At 39.3% G+C, this 20,883-nt stretch overlaps 1 protein-coding gene across 5 annotated transcripts in view; it reads left to right on the top strand.

Annotated features, from left to right (window-relative positions):
• The window catches only part of NSMCE2 (NSE2 (MMS21) homolog, SMC5-SMC6 complex SUMO ligase), a 226,571-nt gene that overhangs the window by 829 nt on the left and 204,859 nt on the right, over nt 1-20,883 (top strand). For 2 of the 5 annotated variants that reach the window (XM_070632040.1, XM_070632041.1), the window contains exons 2-3: nt 3,774-4,283; nt 5,446-5,616. In XM_070632040.1, coding sequence (XP_070488141.1) covers nt 5,460-5,616 — 157 coding nt within the window. In that variant the 5' untranslated portion in view covers nt 3,774-4,283; nt 5,446-5,459. Of the gene's footprint in view, nt 1-3,773; nt 4,284-5,445; nt 5,617-16,382; nt 16,479-20,883 lie in introns of those variants that run through there. The other 3 variants (XM_008527514.2, XM_008527511.2, XM_070632042.1) reach the window with 2 other exon arrangements.

Below are 20,883 nucleotides of genomic sequence, written 5' to 3' on the forward strand. Positions count from 1 at the left end.
AGTGAAGGAGTGGCAGACATGTGAGCAAATAGTTGTGATGAATTCTATTGAGTTTTATAATGGAAGTGTGTACGTGAGAGAGAGAGAGGAATAGTGGTAGCATGAGGGAGGGAACAAGCAGTTGCTTGTATGGATAAAGAAAGATGTATTCTTGTATCTTGAAAAGGGAGATACAGCTCTGGCTAAACTTGTACGAGCTGCTATGGATTTAAAGAAGGTCAGCATAGAGTCTATAAATTGTTTGCTCTCTGCCTACCACTGTGCTGTACAGAAAGATGAGAGGAAGGAACAGTGGAGAAGTATTTTGGTATTAGCCAATAGCTGGTCCTGCCTACAGAGAATCTTACAGACCTGCCGCGGTCTAAATGTTTGTATGCCTTCAATTCATATGTTGAAATCCTAATGCCAGTGTGGTGGTATTAGGAGGTGGGGCCTTTGGGAGGTGCCTAGGTCATGAGGGTGGAGCTCTCATGAATGGGGTTAGTGCCCTTATAAAAGAGACTCTGCAGAGATCCCTTACCCCTTCTACCATGTGAAGACAGAGCCGAAGTGGGGGCCAGGAAGAGGCCCTTCACCAAAACTCCACCATGCTGCTGCATTTATCTTGGACTTCTAGTCTTCAGAATGTGAGAAATAAATTTCTGTTGTTTATAAGCCACCTAATTTGTGGTATTTTATTACAGTAGCTTAGATGGCCTAAGGCAAGGCCTGCTAGGGGAGGCAAAATAATATGCTAGGGACAAACTCAAGAAATGCATAACCTTGTTTTAAACTTTCTTGGAGACAATAGGTACAGGGAACAACGCGATCATTGCTACCTGGAAGGGCTCCCAGAGGAGGTTGATTTAAACTCGGGTTTCTCAACCACTCCACTATTGACATTTCAGACCAGATAATTCTTTGTTGTGGGGGCTGTCCTGTGACTTATGTACTTAGCTATACTTTGTGGGAGAAATAGGGAAAAATGTGTCTACTCCATCTTTCTGCCTGATACATTCTCTTTGCTTTTCACCTGAACCTTTTCCCTTGAAATACTCCAGAATTATAGAAGGGAAGGACCACGTTTTCCCTAGCTCTCTGCAAGTGTTAAGTTTCATTGGAGTAATGTGAATTATGAATTCAAATAATCGGGATAGGTACCATGTGGTAGACACTTTCCATTTATCTGGGATTGTATTAATCCTTATATACATTGTGTCTTAGTCAGCTTGGGCTGCTATTAAATAAATACCATAGACTGGTGGCTTAAACAGAAATTTATTTCTCATAGTTTTGGAGACTAGAAGTCTGAGAGCAAGGTGCTGGTATGGTTGAAAGCTGGTGAGGGCTCTCTTTCTGGTTTGTAGACGGCTGCCTTCTTGCTCTGTCCGATGGTGGAAAGAGAGCTCTTGTGACTCTTTCTCTTCTGATCAGGAGACCAATCACATTATGAGGGCTCCATCCTCATAACCTCATCTAAATCTGACTATCCCTGCAAGGCCCCATTTGCAAATACCATCACATTGGGGGTTAGGGACCTCAACAGATGAATTTTGGGGAGACACAATTATTTCAGTGTTCTCCATACTTGTTTGATCCTAAAAATCATCTGGGGTGCTTCATAAAAATACAGTTTCCTCAGAGTGTCCCTTAGAGTCTATGATTCAGTAGGTCTGAGATAATACCCATAAATCTGTATTTTTGGTAAGTATTTCAACCGATTCTTAAGATCAGACAAGTTTGAGAAAACTACACAATTTAATTTATCCTTCCAATAATGCTCTGAGATAAATATTATCATCTCCATATTACCCAGGAGCAAACTGCAGGTGGAGAAGTTAAGCAACTTAAGCAGGGCCATGCAGTTTTAAGTGGCATGGAGAGGATGGAATTTTTAGGCCTGTGTGTCTAGTGTCCGTTCTCTTAAGCACTACTCTGTATTGCTACTCACAGTATTACAGTGACAAAGTTGATGGTGATATTTGCTCTTATTTTTAGGATTTATGTGCTGGGCATTATTCTTCATGTTTTGTTATATATGTGTATTAACTCATTCAATCCTGGTAGTAGTCCTTGAGTTAGGCAAGGCATCATCCTCATTTTACAGAAGGGAGAAGTGAAGCATTGAGAGGTTAAATAATTTGCCTAAAGTCATTCAGCTACTTAAGTGGCCAAATCAGGCTTTCACCTTGGGTAGTCCGGTAGTTTAAACCCTACTCTATATTGCCTCCACAACTTACTCATAATGTAGCTAATGTTTGTTTTCATTTAAACGTGGTTCGTGTTATCTTTAAGTAAAATTGATATTCCAGGAAGATACGTCCTGTTTATACTGTGACTTTGCCCCTTCTTGCTTACCCCATGGCTCATGTATATAGTTTACTTCGATAATTGTGTCTCTAGAATCATGCTGTCCAATGCAGTAGCCAGTAGGCACATGTGGCTATTTAGATTTAAATGGGTTAACATTAAATAAAATTTAAAACTCAATTCCTCAGTCACGATAACCACATTTTGGGTAATCGATAGCCACGTGTGCCTAGTGGCTTCCATATTAGACAATGCAGATTATAGAACGTTTTTATCATGGCAGAAAGTTCTCCTGGACAGTGCCGCTCTATGCAGTTTAGACTTAAACTAGAATCAAGACTGACTAGAAAACTGAGTGCTTGAACCGTATGATTTGATCCTTGAAGGACTATGTTTTTTTGAGTGCTGTAACAGGTAAACCTCCAAATCTAATAAGTGGCTTTGCACAATTGAAGTTTTTATTTCTTTAATGCGTGGAGCCTGATTGGTGGGCAGTTTTCTGCCAGGTGGTGATGTAGGATTCCAGTGATTCTCCAGCTTCAGTTTAGAGCATCTAAACTGTGTGAGAGGTCACTGTGCTTGCCTATTTCAAGCTATCAAATGGGAACGAGTGTGTAGTTTCTAGGGACTGGATCTGGAAATGGCTCATATTTCATCGTCTTGAATTCAGTCGTATGCCACAGCTTACTGCAGGGAAGGCTGTGACCTGTGGTCTAGCTGTATAACCAGGTTGAAGAGGAAATGGGTTTGGTGGGCACTGACCTGGTATCTGCCACAAATGTCCTGTCTTTAGCTTCTCTGAGGAATGGTCTAAGAAGCAGTCCTACGAAGCTTACTGTTGCATTTATTGTATGGATATTATTGAGGATATTTTTCAGTATGAGTTTCATCATCTTATATCTGATGGTCGACACTGCCTTGATTGCCATGGCAATGAGTATTTTTCCTGAGTTCCTGGTGTACTTTTTCTTTATGGAGAAAGAAGATTCTGTAGCTTTCACTTTTTGCTTTGATTGTCAGGAAGCTCATAGCCAGATTTGTGTTACACTTATAGTAAAGATTTTCTTCTGTACTTGGTTTCCCCTTTAATTTGTTTTTTGATCCTGATTTCTCTGCATTTATTTATCTCCCATCTTATTCCGTATGTTTGTATTTATGTTGTGTAAACTGTTTCAGCTTGTTTGGTGTAATAAAATGAGATTGTAAATAAACACTCTCTTTCACCAAAATGCAAATGTTTAAAAGTCATCATTGGTTTCTCATTTGTATTCGTAGTCATATTTTTTTTCCCTCTCTTTTGGGGTGGAAGTTTAACATCACAGAAAGTCCCAGAAAATAACATAATGGGAATCTTGTTCCATCATCCCAATTTTAACATCTGTAGCATTTTGCCATGTTTGTTTCAGTTCCTGATTTTTAAGATAAATTTTAAAAAACAGATAAAGCTAAAAGTCCCATTGACCCTTCTCTCCCACCCCCCGCAGATCCAGCTGGACTGATTCTCTACTTAAGATCCTCTACATTATGCTCCAAGACATACTTACTGAACGTTTGTCAACTGAATGATTTGAATTGAAGAAGAGTGTATTGTGGATGTTTGTCTGTAATAGACTGGCACCTCAAAAATAGAAATCAGCATCGTGGACATCTTTTCTGTGCCCTTCCCTTTGTGTACCCTGTGCTTTTTTTTTTTTTTTTTTAAAAGATTGGCACCTGAGCTAACATCTGTTGCCAATCTTTTTTTTTCCCTTTCCATTTTTCTTCTTTTCCCCAAAGCCCCCCAGTACATAGCTGTATATTCTAGTTGTAGGTCCTTCTGGTTGTGCTGTGTGGGACGCTGCCTCAGCATGGCCTGTTGAGCAGTAATAGGTCCATGCCCAGGGTCCAAATCAGCGAAGCCCTGGGCCACCAAGGCGGAGCGCATCAACTTAACCACTCGGCCATGGGGCTGGCCCTACCCTGTGTCTTTTTTAGTGAGTCTAATGATTGACATGGTAAGGCACTCAATACCTATTTGTTGAATAAATGAATGACTCTCATTAAAAAGGACCGATAATTGAGAAACTACCATAGTTGTCCAGGTGTGAGATAAAAGTGGGTGGCAACAGAGAGGATGGAAATGCCAGAGATGCTAGACAGTTTCCCGTGTAAGAAAGGAAGGGCAGGAGGGCAAGTCCTAATGCTAGTTAATTGTGTACTGTGTGTTAGACCACACTGTGATAGTCCTTCCTGCTTTAGAGACAGTAAACCTGAGGTTCAGAGAGGTCTAAGCAATCAGCCCATGGTCACTCAGCGGTAAAGTGGCAGAGCCTGAATTCATGCTGTGTCTACATGACTCTAAGAAAATACCTTCTTTCTGCTACCATACAGCCTTCCCATCCCTATAAGCTTGTATAAATTCTCTCCACTTTTCTAGTTGGTTTCAGTGGATTGAATTTCAGGTGGTTTCTGAATTAAGCAAAGATGTCTTTTTTGTAGACAGCTTTCCATAAGTCGTCCAAAGCTTAAAGAATTGGTGGTTGAAGATATAGATTAGGGAGTGTTTAATATGAAGATAAGAACTGAAACTGTTATAGTGGATCAGATACCAGAAGATACGAGTTTATAGAGAAATTCTGTTTTTACTGAAACAGAAACTGGGATCTCACCAAATCTGTAAATCTCTTAGAACCCAGAGGAATTGTCAGGAGTAAATATTTTTTAGTTTTCTGAATTCAATATGCATATATGTTAGATAAATTAAAAATTACAGGTTTTCAGAATCCTCCCTTATTTTACTATCTTATTGTTACTATTTTCATTTTTTAGAAAAATGCATCATATGAGTGGTCTACTTTTTTTTTTTTAACACATTTATGTTTTAAGAACTGTGCTGTTGTTGAATTCTTAGGGGATCAAGAAATCTTTTGGAAGAGGGTATTCTCCCTCCTTTAAAAAATGAAGACACTTACCTTCCCCATCTGTTGAGTGCATCTGTGTTTGGTGGTCCAGGTGATGGCACAATGCTTTAGTATCCTCTCAAGGGATATAGAATGTAGCTAACAGTGTGGCATGTGTGGGATATTGCATTCATATGGATGTTTACAGCAGTTTTATTTTCCCATGCAGTTATTATTCTGACTCATAAATCTTATTTCACTGTGCTTGAAAACTTAGGTAATAATTTCAAGATGCCAGGGCGTTCCGGTTCCACTTCAGGTTCAACTGGTTTTATATCCTTCAGTGGTGTAGAATCTGCTCTCTCCTCCTTGAAGAACTTCCAATCCTACATTAGTTCTGGAATGGAAACAGCTTCTAATGTTGCTTTGGACCTTGTGGAAACTCAGAGTAAGTAATAATTAAAACGTTTCTTTTGTATCTATTTTGAGGTAATCCTGTGTGGTGGCATTGCTCTAGGATGTGAGATACTGCTCACCTTGTGAATATCCTTGGAGCAATCATTTAATCCCTCTGTGCATCTGTTTTCTCACCTTGTTCTACATACCACATTGTGATGTACTGGGGATGAAAAGAGATTGACTCATTCATGTGTGTTCAAACACTTAAGTGCTGCTAGAAACCACACTAGAGATTTACAGGCTAAATGTGAAGGTTCCTGACCTTAAGGAGCATACAATCAAAAGTATGAGACATTTGTGAACTGTACAGTATATAAATGCGTGATGATAAAGTTATTTTCCAGTAATTTAACTTTATTTTGTTCATGCTTGATTATCCAATAGACAGACTAAGCTTAGACTAGGGTCGCTGGCGAAGGAAGGCCCTTACAAAAATGACAAAAGTTTATCTTCGATGAACTTGACCAAAATTTTTTGATCAGAACTAGAAAGATGTTATTTGCTTACTTTGGATTAGAATTATTTTTATTTTATTTTACATATGGAGGTAGGGGAGCAACGTAACCTCTTTTTCTTTTTAGTATCATTGGTTTTCAGCAATCTGTAATGTGCCATGGTGTGATTTTCTTTGTTTATTCTGTCTGGTGTTCTTTGAGCTTTGTTGATTTGTGGGCTTATAGTTTTGATCAAATTTGAAAAAATTTCTGCTACTATTTCATCAAATACTTTTCCTGTCTTTTCCTTCTCTTCTGCTTCTGGGGCACCAGTTATATGTACGTTAGACTGCTTAACATTGTCCTTTAAGTCACTGAGGGCTCAGGTGGTTTTTTTCCAGTCTTTTTTTTCTGGCTTCTGTTTGAATAGTTTCTATTGCTCTGTCTTCAAGTTCATTAGTCTTATCTTCTCCAGTGTCTAATCTGCTGTTAAGTCTATCCAGTAAATTTTTAATTTCAGATATTGTATTTTTCAGCTCTAGAAAACATAAAAAAGAATTAAATGGAATCTTATTTCTATCTTCTAGTTCTCTCTTTATTATGCTGTTTTTCTCTGTATTCTTGAGTATATGAAGCATATTTATAATAGCTGTTTTAATATCTTTGTCTGCTAATTCCATCCTCTCTGTCTATTGCTGCTTCTTCACATGGACATTGTGTGTATTATGTTGTTGAGTTTTTGGATTTTGTCCTCTTCCTTTGAAGAGTGTTGACGTTTGTTTTAGCAGGCAGCTAAGTAATTTGTGGATTAGGCCCATTCCTTTCCAGGCTTGTTGTTAAGCTTTGTTAGGGCAGGTCTGGTGTAGCTTTACTTTCGGGCTAATTTAGCCTTGTTACAAAGCTTGGCCCTTCTGAGTCTCTGTTGATTGCCCTGAGGGTCCGGTGAGAGAGCACTTCTCTGCTGGATGGAATTTGAATGTCTTCTAGTCCTGTGTGAATAATGAGAATTGTTCACTTTACAGCTCCCAGCAGTTGTTCCTCAGCAGCTGATTCACCATCAGACTAGAGGGGATCCCTATGTGGATTCCCAGAGTGCTTTCTCTGCATAGCTCCCTCCCAGTGCTCTGATTTGCAAACCCTCGCTGCCTCAGCCTCTCTGAACTCCAGTCTCTGTCGCCTCAATCCTTCAAGACTGCTGTGCTCTGCTTGGATCCTCCTCCCTTGCACAGGGAGGAGGGCAATTGCAGGACTTATCTTGTTGTTTCCTTTTTGCAGAATCACAGTTCTGCTCTGCCTATTGTCCTGCTGTCTGAAAGCAGTCGTTTCGCATTTTGTCCAGCTTTCTTGTTGTTCATGGCAGCAAGGCCAGTTCCATACCGGGTATTCATTCATGACCAGCAGCAGAAGTCACCCATTATCTTTTACTGGATGGCCTCTAGATGTCTTAACCCTGCCCAGCCTGATTCGTAGTATATTTTTGGTGGTAATAGATATTTTACTTTGGTAGGTAACCCTGGATAAAGGTCATAATGAAATCTTGAACAGAAGAGCTCGAACGTGAACCTCCTGGGGGATTATTTCAGTTTCTTCAGGATTTTCTTTGAAGGTTCTTGAGTGTTTCAGTGACAGAGTTCTTTTTGTTGTTGTTGTTTTGTTTTTGTTTTGTTTTTTAAAATAAGTATATTTTGGGGCAAAATACATCATCTTCTATGTAATTTAAAAAGAAATGTAAGCATTTTTTGAGAGATTCATGCTCTAAGGTAGGGGTCAGCAAAGTCTTTCTATAAGGGATTAGATAGCAAGTATTTTCAGTTTTGTGGGCCATGTGGTCTCTTTCACAACTGCTCTGGCACAACTCTGCTGCTATGGTGGAAAAGCCACCATAGACAATACGTAAATGAACGGACATGGCTGTGCTCCAATAAAACTTTATTTATAAGACTAGATGGTGTGCTGGATTTGGCCCATAGGCCGTAGTTTGTCAACTCCTGCTTTTGAGCTATATATGGTCATTAAATGTTTGTTAAAAGAATGAATTGTTTATTTTGATTATTTGGATTGATTTTGCAGCAAATAACTTGGTTTTGCATTTGTCAAAGAAAGCTAATTTAAGAAAAAATTTGAGTAAGTTATTTGAAGAAAAAGTGAACTAAAGAACCCTGACAGAGAGTCACTGGGTGTCTGGGATAGTTATGAACTTAGTTTGATACAGATATGCTACATACACACACACATTTTAACTAATTTCAGGAGTTGGAATAACAAGGTAGTCAACAGATATTTACCCCATGACTATTCTTTGTGTAATTCAGTTCTAGGTTTTAAAGAGGACACAAACAAGTATTAAGTACTTCCTGCCTTCATAAACCTTCCAGTCTTAATGGGGAAGAGTAACATATTAAAATACCAGAACAGTGGGAAAGCAGAAAAAGTGTTACAAGGCTGCAAATAATTACTATCACCACTGATCTCATCAGAAAAGTCATGTAAACTCTCGAACCTATTATGGTGAACACAAACTCTTCACAATTACGATTTCTTCTTTAAAACTCTCATTTTACCATTAGCAGTAAATACTGTTAGTTGTTGTCTTTGAAATGACAGTCCCACTTCGTTTATTTTCAAGAAAATATCTGCCAGATACCCAAATCGGAATAGCTGTAGTTTGTCTGTTAGTCATTCTTTCCATTCGAAAGTGTGTTCCATGAAAAAAGCAGCTAGTCCAACCTCCAACTCAAGCAATTACACAAGGCTTTTCCCTGAGACAACCATCATTCTTTGGTGCGCAGCACAAGTGTTTTATGAATATTTACTGTTTCATCATATAGTATGAAAAGACATGTACTCAATGATTGAGATTTGATCATTTGCTTGTGCTGCCTCATCAAGGATATTCTTAAGTGAAACTGGCGTTTGTTTTACTGCGAGAGTGTGGCAGAGAAGAGTACAGTGAGGTGCGCTGCGACAGTTTGCTGCCACTGCTTTGCTTCCTCCTAAGGTGCAGCAGTTTGTCCCACCATTGCTTTCACACCATTATTACAAATGTCCAACACTGAAAGAACAAAAACCACTAGAAGAATCCAAGGAAGCATCTTACAATTATTATGAAAATAGTTTTGACCCTCTGCACCTTGAAAGGGTCTCAGGGACCGCACTCTGAGAACCAATTGTTATGAAACTGAATTGGGCTGTTTATGAGCAGGAGGCAGGTGACGTGACAAACTCCCTGCGGAGTGAATGCTTAGGATGCCTCCCACTGGAGTGCTTCGGCAAGAGCTCATTAGGAGAGCAGTTTTAACGTGACAATGGACTGTGATGTTGTCCAAGGACCCAGGGGGTAGAAAAACACCTGGTATTTAAGGAAATTGGAAGGAAACTCAGCCTGTAATAATAGATGAAAGACTTGTAGGAAACAGAGCCAATATCATTACTGTACTTAATTACAGCCTGATACAGACTCCAGTCCCAGCTCCATCCTTCGTTCTGTAACTTGCTCAAAGTTAGGTAACTTCCTTGAACTTCTAATTCCTTATCTGTGAAATAGGGATAAAAATGCCCACTTCATAAGGTTGTTGGGATTAAACAATATATACGAAGTATTCTCAGTATAGTGTTTATTCAATAGCTATCATAAACAATAGCGAGCAGTTAGTAAATTTAACAGTCAGAGCGCAGAAAAAGGACCTGTGATGTGAAGAGGGGGACAAAGATAGATGAGTTTAGCAGTCTGTTCAAGGCTTTAGGTTTGAGCCCAGCTAAATCAGTAATTCATTAACCATGTTAGCCAAAACTACAAAGGTTAATAAAGGTTTCTTCCTTCAAGTTGTTTACAGTCTAGCTGGAAAGTAAGAGGTACACGTTATCATTAAGTGAGCATTGAATGCCTAAAAGGTGGTGCTTTGCCAAGGAGTTAGGACTTTATCATTGGAGACTTCAAAGTAGAGGAGGAGCATGGCAAGATCCACTTTCTGAAGGATAACCCTCATGGCAATACTGAGGATGCTTTGGAGGAAGCAGACACCTCAAGTGGCTAATGAGGAGATAATTTTAGTAGCTCAGGTGAAAAAATAAGTTCAACTACATAATATGGTTGAGGTGAAGAGAATTTGATTTGTGTGCCTTGTATCTTTTTTCTTTTGAGGTAACATTGGTTTATAACATTGTATAGGTTTCAGGTGTACAACATCATAATTCAAATCTGTATATACTACCGTGTGCTCACCACCAAAAGTGTAGTTTCCTTCTATCGTCAAGCTAAAAAACTTCTGCACAGCAAAGAAACCATCAACAAAACGAGAAGACAACCTACCGAATGGGGGCAGATACGTGCAAATCATATATCCAATAAGGGGTTAATATCCAAAAAATATAAAGAACTCATACAACTCAACAACAAGAAAACAACCTGATTAAAAAATGGGCAGAGGATCTGAATAGACATTTTTCCAAAGAAGACATCCAGATGACTTTGTGTCTTAGGTTATGCCCATGTTGTAATAGAGGCAGGGTGGTGTAATGTAGGAGTGTAGGGTTCTGCATACAGAATGGCTGGGTTCTCACCCCAGCTCCATCGCTTACTGTTTTTGTGACCTTGGGCAAGTTCTGAACGTCTGTTTGCCTTAGATCTCTCATTAGTAAAAGGTATTATTGTGGGAATTAAATGAGATACTTACAAATTACTTAGAGCAGTACTTGACATTTAGTATGTGCTCAGTAAATGTTAACTATTTTTATTTTAGTCCTTTGGTTTGCATTTGAGTTGACTGTTTTCTTGGACCACGGTCATTAATAGATTGGGAGAAATTGAAGTGCAGAAGAGCAATTGGGTAAGTCCACGAACGATCTTCAGAGCAGAAGTATTCCCATTTCCAAGGCCTTGTAAGATTAGCATACTTTCTGTTGACCTTTTAAGGTGCCTAGTTTTATTGCAAATTAGAATGAGCTTTGATAACATAGATGGTAGTGATCACTTCGTTGTCATTTTCTCATTTTGCTCTGTAAATTCTCTTGTTGCTATTATTAAATTATTGGTAAAGGGGATTCTTGCTCCAAAGAACTTGAGGGGTGGTCATGTGTTTTGTTTCCTGTTGGTTGCATATTTCTTACCGAGTTGTTGTCCCTATTTAACTTTCCAGCTTATCTGAAAGGATCATCTTTGCCTGTATTAGGTTCAGCATATGGTGTTTAGGCAATTAGACTCACTGCCACCATGTCTCTTAGCTTTTCTCTAAATTCTGTTGGTGTTCTAGTAATACCTTCTTTATTTGCCCTAATTGGGAAATGAAATTTGTTACATTAGGAGAATTTTTGGATAACTGGAGCTTATTTTTCAAATTTTAAAATTTATTATGTACTTTTCTGTTTTCTTAAGCAGAGTTGTTATTAACATCATCTTTAAGCACTTGAATTTTTGTAAGCCATTTAAGTTTAGTTAGTAAATTTGAGGAATGGCCCTTCCCCAGAATGTTGGTGTACCTCAGGGTTGTGTCTGCTCCCTTCATGCTCCTAAGCCAGGGCATGACCGTTGATGGACTTCAGAGCTTTGGTTAATGCTCTGCAATTCTATGGAAGATGTATATGCATGAGGATTCACAGATTTCATCAGCTCCTTGCTAAATATTTGTGAGGAACAATTGGAAGAAAAGGATACATTTTAAATTGCCCAAGTTCTAGTAGATAAGAAAACCTTGTTGGAGGCTTTTCGATTTTTCTCCATATATTCCTTTTCTTTCTATGACTCTGGAGCCACAAGGCAGAAAGACTTCAGTTGTTATGGTCAAGCAGTTAATTGGATGTTTGCTGAACTGTGCCAAGGTGTGGTGATGATGATGATGGTCGTAATGATAAAGATAATCATGGCTGAATTTGTTGCACACTTCAGGTGTGTGTAGGCAGTGTGCTCTTTTTATATGTGATATCTCGTTTGGTCCTAACATTAATCCTGTGCAGTATGGACATTGTTGTCCCCACTGTATATGTGAGCAAAACGAGTCTTAGTGAAGTTAAGAAATTTCCTAAGGTCCTGGCGTTAGTAAGAGGTAGAGTTGATTTGAGCTTAAGTGGTCCAGCTCCCTAGTTTCTCCCTTAACCATTACACCATATTGAAAATTGATTATGTTGTCTAAGGCCTTTGCAGCGGTCACTTAACATTGAAATGACATTTAGCTCAGAAAATTTTAGTTATTTTGTTGAGGGTAACATCCATGGATTTTTCTTTTCTCTTTCCTTTTTTTTGAATACCAAAATAAGGTTGCATGCTTCTTCTGGAACAGCCTGTTGGCTTTTGTCCTTTTCTGCTAGTGCACTTCTCAGCACCTTCCCTTAGACATGCTCGTGTTCTGAAGAAGCCAGAGACCGCAGTTTCTTGGCCTTAGCTTCTTCTCTCTGTACAAGCAGGGTTGAAACTGGTCATGGAGGGAAGAAGCTGGGACCTTTAGGGCCATTGTGCCAACTCTCATCTGTCTACTTCTGGACTACTTGTAATAGCAGGAAAATAAGTTATTTCTGGTCAAATGATGGCTGCCAGGTTTCTTCTTCTCTACAGCCAGTTGCAGTCCTGACTGGTGGAAGTGATATCGTGAATTGATTGAATGATACTCTGTTCTTGGCATGTATCCAGAATTTGTATTCTGACTAAGAATCATCACCTTTTTAGACCTGATTCCTTTCTTTCTCACCTTAGTTTCCGCACAGGCAAGAAACAGAGTTTTCATTTTGGCAGTTACTTCAGAGATAATGTTGAATAAAGAACAGCCATTAGAGTTAAAAATTACTTGTCATGGAAGTTTGTGGTCCTCCTGAATAAGTGAACTTTGAAATTCGCACGTTAAGCATTAAGTTCAGTGAATAGTTCCGAATCTGGGTACTTTTGGGGGTAATATTCTAGTTTTACTGATGAAATAAGGCAGTCTTAAATCTAAAACCTTGATGAATATGGGGAAAAAGAAAAAGAAAATTATAGTTACCCATAACCCTATCATCCATCACCTTAGTTTTTGAAAAAGGAGTAACCATTTTACTTAAATCTGTTGTGTTAAAATTGTTTAGAGAATTAGTTCATGATTTGATATGCCAGCACATAGCAACCTCACATTCTCAAGACTTATTTTCTTCAGAAGATCCGCATTCTGGACTTTCATTATGTTGTAATATATTTCTCCATCTAGAAAACTGCTGCTTGTAGCCAGAGCACTCGTTAATTGGGAAGGTTTCTTTCTGGCTTTGCTCCTGGGCTTTCTTCCATTATTATGTTATTGAATAGAAGCAGTAATTAGAAGTAGGTGATTATAGTGGTGGTGTTGGTCACAATGATAATAAAAATAACAATAACCATAAGAAGCCAAGGTTTGTATTTCTTATAGCTTTTATAGCTGGAGCCAATTATAAAAGCAAAATATTATTTAGCTTAAATAAATGAAGACTATTGAAAATACGTAGTTATGGTGTCTAGTGCTAAAAGCATAAAGGCGTTGGCTATAGAATATCAAAAATCCAGCTCTTTAGAAAAACTCAATTATTTTGCTAAAATCTTCATGTTTTCCAGGTGTAAGGAAAAACTGCACTATTTCTACTTCTGCTACTGAAAACACTTCTGACACTTCTAGCCAAACATATGGGTGTTTTTCCCACACCAAGCAATTCTCCAGTTCTCTGCAGACACCAGCTGGGTGTTCTACAATTCAGTTCAATTCTGATACTATCTGCCTGGAGTTAGTGTCAGATCTCACAGGTTCAGGGCTCAGTCCCACAAGACGGCCCCCCGCCTCTTCGTATGGTGATCTCAAGTCAGGCCGTCACCTGTGCTTCTGACCTAGTTGCTGTAACTCGGAGGCTTCCACAACCCTGTCCCCTCCTCCATCTTGGGTTTGGTGATTCACTAGAGCAGCTCCCTGAACTCAGAGAAACATTTTGCTTACTAGATCACTGGTTTATTATAAAAGAATGCAACTCAGGAACGGCCAGATGGAAGAGATGCATAGGGCAGCGTATGGGGAAAGGGTGTGGAGCTTCCATGCCCTCTCAGGCACGCCACCCCCCCCCCCAGCACCTCCACGTGTTCACCAACTCGGAAGCTCTCTGAACCTGTACTTTAGAGATTTTTATCGAGCCTTCATTATATAGACGTGATCGATTAAATCATCACCCACTGGTGATTGTCTCAACCTCCAGCCCCTCTCCCCTCCCTGAAGGTCTGGGGATGAGGCTGAAAGTTCCAACCCTCTAATCACCTGGTTGGTTCCCCTAGCGACCAGCCACCATTCTGAGGCTATCCAGGAGCCCCCATCCACCAGTCATGTCTTTAGCATATAAAATAACATTTATCACTTGGATGATTCCAAGAGTTTTAGGGGAAGAGACCAAATATATATTTCTTATTATGTTATACCAGGGCGTGTGTGTTTGTTCACTGTGGTATCATACTTGTAGACTGTATAGTTAACTGGGTGAAAAGAGCTTCTGATGAAATAAGCTTTTGGAGGAGGAGATTGAAATGTGTTAATAAAAAGAATCACAGAATTACACAATGATGTGGATTAGGACATGAGCGCAATAAAGTGTAAAACAGCCTTCCAACATCAATTAAGGCCTGCAGAAAGATTTACCAGAATAAAATTCATATTCCTTTTCCTCATCACCCTCTCCTTTCTCTTCAGCAGTATTCACCAAGTTCATATTAATAACCCATTAATGTCATTTTGATGCTGAAAGGAACCTTAGTGGTTAGATAATCTCTGATGGTTTTGCCTGCCGGTTCTTACTTCAGGGAATGGGAGCTTTTCCTAGTGAATGAGGTTTAGGAGACTCTAGGGCAGGGCAGAGAAGAGGAGTGAGGAAGTGGTGGGGTAGTGTGACAGCCCCCCCATGGATTTGGTAGGATTCTACTCCCTTGCTGGTTATGAATCAAAATGAGTGCATTTCCTCTCTTAATAACATTAAATCTAATAAAATTTAGACTGGTTTTCAGATTCTGTGCTCAAGAAGTTACCTACAATCACCTGATCTGAAAATCTGCACCTAAGCATTTTGCCTGGCATGCGTAAGTCCTGGGAATTTACAATTGCAACACATCCTTCATGCTACTCATCTCAGAACCTCTAACCCTTTCCCTGCTTGATTTTTCTTACACTGTCTCACCTTCTAACATACTATGTAATTAGTGTGTTTATTTTGTTTATTGTCTGTCTCTGCCCTGAATGAAAGCTCCATGACAGTAGCAGTTTTTGTCAAGTGCCCCTCCCCCCTTCTGTGGCCTCTATTAGCACCTGATACATAGTAAGCACACAATAAATGAATGACTATGTTTAAAATCTAATAGAGAAATTATTATAAAAATTATCTCTAATTGGCTGTCTAGCTCATTCATTCATATACGCACAGAGGTCCATATCCATAGATCCATATTTATACTCCATCCCTGTATATCCCCCACCAGTATGCACATGTGCATACGTACATACGTACATGCATGCATCTACAATAGTGGGCGATACTGCCCCCGGGGGGACCTTTGGCAATGTCTAGAGACATTTCTGGTTGTCACAACTTGGAGGTAGGGGGTGTATGTGCTACTGGCCTCTGCCAGCCTCTTGGTGTTTAGATGCTGCTCAATATCCTGCGCAAAGCGTAGGGACAGCCCCTGCACAACACAGAACTATCCAGCCTAAAATGTCAGTAGTGCTGAGACTGAGAAACTCTGATATTCAGATACGCACATGTATGTATACACACATACATACATGCATATTAGTTAACTCTGGTAAAAGAAACTCAGAATTTTTGAAATTTGCAAAGTGGAAAGCATAGGCAATACTAAGAATTCTTGAGATAAATAATACTTGACCTTTTATTGTACTGCCTGCTGGCAATTAGAGCTTTTCCCTGTTTTGAGAGGTTATACATCCCTCATATTTTCTTTGTATTTTATATTTCTTTCTTGTATATATTGTATTTCCCTCACTGGCCTGTAAGGTCCTTGAGGGTAGGACTCATGTATAGTCATCCTCATATCCTCAGAACTTGGCACAGGGCTTTGTATATTTTAGGGTCTCTGTAAATGCTTATTGAGTGACTCAATCAGTCGATCAAGAAATTAAGGAATTTGGGTGTTGAGTTGTAGGAGGAACCATGGTAGAAGAATTAACCCCACCCACAGAAGTGGGCAAATCCACAAATTAGCCCCTCCTGCCATCTGGAGAGCTAGTTATTAAGCAGTTACCAGCACACCCCTGGGCATTCCACAGAAGTGGGCAAATCCACAAATTAGCCCCTCCTGCCTTCTGGAGAGCTAGTTATTAAGCAGTTACCAGCACACCCCTGGGCATTTCTCACATTGGAGCATATTTGCATTTGGTAAAAGACTAAAGGTTACAAAGCCTCTATATGGAAGGAGCTTCAGGGTCATCCTTTTCCTCAACTGGTGAGATTTCATGTATATTGATTTGTGTCTTGGAAATATGTGTGAGATGTTGCTATTAAATGTATCTTTGCCGTTATTAATTGTTTAGTCTTGACCTGGGAACATGCCTCGCCTCTTGATGCAGCCATTTACAAGAGTGTTGAAGTGGGTGAAGAAAAGGGAGCTGGCATAGCTGAATATAGGCAGGTACTATTAAATAAAGGGGCATGTGGTAAAAATCACTGAGAGGTTGGACATCACTGAAACTCACAGGTGGGAAAATGAGGCTCATTGAGCAGCCCCTTGACCTAGATTTGTCTGGTGCCCCCTTCTCTTTCTGATAGTTGTCACTGGATGATAGTAATCTTTAACAGCTGTTAGGATGTGCGAGGCATTTTTGTATATTTCCTCTAGTTCTTATGGCAGTTATATGAGGTTTTACTTCTCTTTCACAAATAAGAAAATTTAAAACTCAAAAGTTAATTTTGACCACGGTCACAGAGCTAGTGAATAGCAGAGCGTTGAACTGGCAAAGCAGTATGGCACTTAGCCCCATACACCGGCTCAACACAGAACCGTCTGTGTAATGACAGTGACAATGAGGAAAATTCTTTTTATAAAAAATCAGTTCAGGGGCTGGCCTGGTGGCATATAGTTAAGTTCACGCACTCTGCTTTGGCAGCCTGGGGTTGGCGGGTTCAGATCCCGGGTGTGGACCTACATACCGTTCATCAAGCCATGCTCTGGTGGCATCCCACATACAAAGTAGAGGAAGATTGACACAGATGTTAGCTCAGTGACAATCTTCCTCAACCAAAAAGAGGAAGATTGACAACAGATGTTGGCTCAGGGCCAGTCTTTCTCACATACACAAAAAACAAACTCATCCAGTTATGGGCTATTAGTTGCTCTTACAATGTTAGTATTAAATAGTTGGTCTCTGTGTACATCTAAGTTTTTATTTGAAAAGGGCAAAATCAAAGCTAATCAATGGAGCAAGTCTTTGAAATTCTTTTATATACTTATACCACCTATATGAATGTCTGTGATGTTACCTGTCATATTAGAGACTTGGGTTTGCAAGTCTAGCTTTTCAGAGTTGATTTTTTTCCTCCTAAGTGATAGGTGTGTGATTTGAGCACGGAATAAGGGATGGTACTTAATTATGACTGTGTGGACCAGTGGCCATATGGGGATATATCTTTTTTTTTTTTTCCTGAGGAAGATTCGCCCTGAGCTAACATCTGTGCCCATCTTCCTCTGCTTTATATGTGGGATGCCTACCACAGCATGGCTTGCCAAGTGGTGCTGTGTCCTCACCTGGGATCCGAATCGGTGAACCCCGGGCTGCCAAAGTGGAACGTGCACACTTAACTGCTGCGCCACCGGTCCGGCCCTGGGGATATATCTTTTGATATAGTTTTTTTACTTCAAGCATATTACTCTTTAATTATGAATAAGTAGATACTTACTAAAATTCAGGGTTTTTTCCAAAGAAGGACGTAATATTAAGCTGAATTTATTTATTTATTTGGTGAGGAAGATTGGCCCTGAGTTAACGTCTGTTGCCAATCTTCTTCTTTTTGCTTGAGGAAGAGTGTCGCTGAGCTAACAGCTGTGCCCATCTTCCTCTACTTTATATGTGGGACGCCTGCCACAGCATGGCTTAATGAGCAGTGTATAGGTCCATGCCCGGGATCTGAACCTGTGAATCCTAGGCCATTGAAGCAGAGTGTGCAAACTTAACTCCTCCACCACCAGGGCAGCCCCTAAACTGAATTTCAAGAAATGCAAACATCTAGATAAATTATGGGCCTTCTCTTAGTGAACCCCAGTTGTTTTAAGTTGCTGTTTAAGGTAACCATGTTCTCCTCTAACACCGAAATAGAAAATAAAGAATTTAGTGAGACTTAATCAGACCTACTTGTCTCTTGATTACTTTATAACATAGTTGCACAGAGCAGATGTATACAGTGAACTTTTTCAGTGGTGTCTATTGATATTAGGGTAGATGACCCTTAATTTAACAATCACCAATATTGCCCCTCCTTGGCTTTTCATGTGTTCCCAGGTGAGCGCCCCTCCCCCTTCAGATACTGTAACAAACCCTCTCCTGGTATCCTGATACCAGTTATGCTTTTTCTTTGTTTCCTGGGGCTTTTTGCATTTATATCTACTTTGTTAATGTTTCTGGTCTTCTCTTTGAACTGGGTTTCCTGAGGGCAGAGACCTCAGGGTGCTAATCTGATATTTTCAGAGACTGGGACTCATTTGATGCTCATCAGATGTTGAATGTATATAAATGTGTTAGTAAGCGGCTTTTAAGATTGTTCTATAAAACAGATATTTGGATCCAGAATGTAGAAAAATAAGTTGTTTTCCAAGGTTAGAGATTGAGCACTTTTGTTAATTTATGAACCTAATTTTTTAATACATTCCACTTAGTTTTTGTATAAGGACTGTTTAATCCAGTGGTTCTCAAACTTGGAGGGCTTGTTAAAACCCAGATTGCTGAGCCCCACCCTCAGAGTTTCAGTAGATCTGAGATGAGCCCAATAATTTGCATTTCTAACAAGTTCCCAGGTGATGCTGGTTCTGTGGTCCCCGACCACGCTTTGAGAACCTTGGTCTAATCATTTCCCAGTTGACAGGAAACAGGCGCCACTAGGTGGCACCAGAATACTTCATATGAGGTAGCCATCACCCTTATGGACCTGTGTTTGTTGATTGCAGAATTCAGAATTGTGTAAAAGGTACAGTCACTAAATTATTAGAATTTAGTAGCATAGAGCCCGAATTATTCCCTAGCTCTAAAAAACCAAAAATGTGTTTTGGCTGTCAGGCTAGAGAAACTATAGGACTATTGACTGCAACATTTTAAGATCAACTCTTCTAGGAATGAGGAATATACCCTCATTTCCGCTGCTTTACCTTCGGTTGTTCAGGTTACTCAGTTTCATTTGTCAGTGGTATATGCAGGCCCTGTCACAAAATAGAAATATACATCTCATTTATTATTCATTATTCAAAGTTAACAGATCATGATTTTGTTGTTTACCTTTAAAAACACCTTAAAAAGATTTACGTACTGTTCACATAAATATCACATCATTTTGTCCTTCTACCAGTGGACCAATTATGTTTGGGACAGTTTTAAGATATTAAAAAGTGTAGAATGTGCTTTCCTTTCCTCCTGGCTTTCTTAGTCAGAAAGTTGAGTGGTTCCCTTTGTAAGTAAGAGCTGTGGAGAGGAAAGTTTTGGCTGCTGTTTGCCTCACTTCACCTCATGTTACCATGCAGTCTCACTCCATAAATTCCCAACCATTCCAACACCTCCAGATTTTCTTTCTTCCACTGACTGTAGCAGCCTGAAAGTTGGCATGGTTTCTCCACAAGACCGAATGTGTGGAAATAATTGCTCGCTGTGCTGTCCTGTTTGCTGAGCTCTCCCATTCACATTGGGATGTCACTTTTTGAAATAGTGAGTGAGTCATGTTAGAGTTTTTAAAACAGAAGATATATAGTATCTCAATACCGCCTGGGTTTTTCTAGACTCTTTCTGTTGGTTCTTCTTTTTTATGTTTGGAGCAAAGGCATGGGTTAGATCTCAGTGACCTAAAACGGTATGAAAATGACTACTACAGAAAAATCGGAGTTGGAATCACTCAACCAGATTTAAGAATTGGGCTAGCACTTTATCATATATCTGATCACTGCAAAGAATTAAGACTAGTTTAATGCTAGGCAAAGTAGAACAGACTTTAGGATCATTTTTGAAACATCAGGTTCTTTTTTAAAAAACATAAGATTTTATCTTGTGGTAAGCATAAAGGAACTTTTATTAGATTGGTGATTAGCAGTTGACACCAATTTGATTATTCTAGAGAAGATAATTTTATTACCCAGACCTATTTCTCCCTATTCTTTCTTTACTTTACAATTGAAATTATATATTTGTGTTCTATATAAATATAAAGCATTATTTATATATAGCAGCACTGTCCAATAAAAATATAACGTAAGCCACATGTGAAATTTAAAATTTTCTACTATGCGTCTTACTATGTAAGACGAAAGATGAGAAATTAATTTTAGTATTGTTTGATTTAGTCTGATATATCTAAAATACTATTTCAACATGTAATCAATATAAGAATTGTTAATGAATTATTTTTCATTTTTTTTTGGTACCGAGTTCAGAATCTTACAGCACATCTTAGTCTGAACTAGCTGCATTTCATCTGCTTAATAGCCACAGGGGGCAGCTAGCTCCTATAATAGACTGCAGCAGGTACAGAGGTACTCTATCAGAGGAGGGCAAGAAACTATAAGAGTAGTTAAATCAGTTTGGCAACTTTTTAGCAGTTTTGGTGAGGATTCAGATCAAACCAGTTGGGTAAAATGAAATGATACTCTTGATTTTCTT

Source organism: Equus przewalskii, chromosome 8, assembly GCF_037783145.1.
Source record: "Equus przewalskii isolate Varuska chromosome 8, EquPr2, whole genome shotgun sequence".
NCBI lineage: Eukaryota > Metazoa > Chordata > Mammalia > Perissodactyla > Equidae > Equus > Equus przewalskii.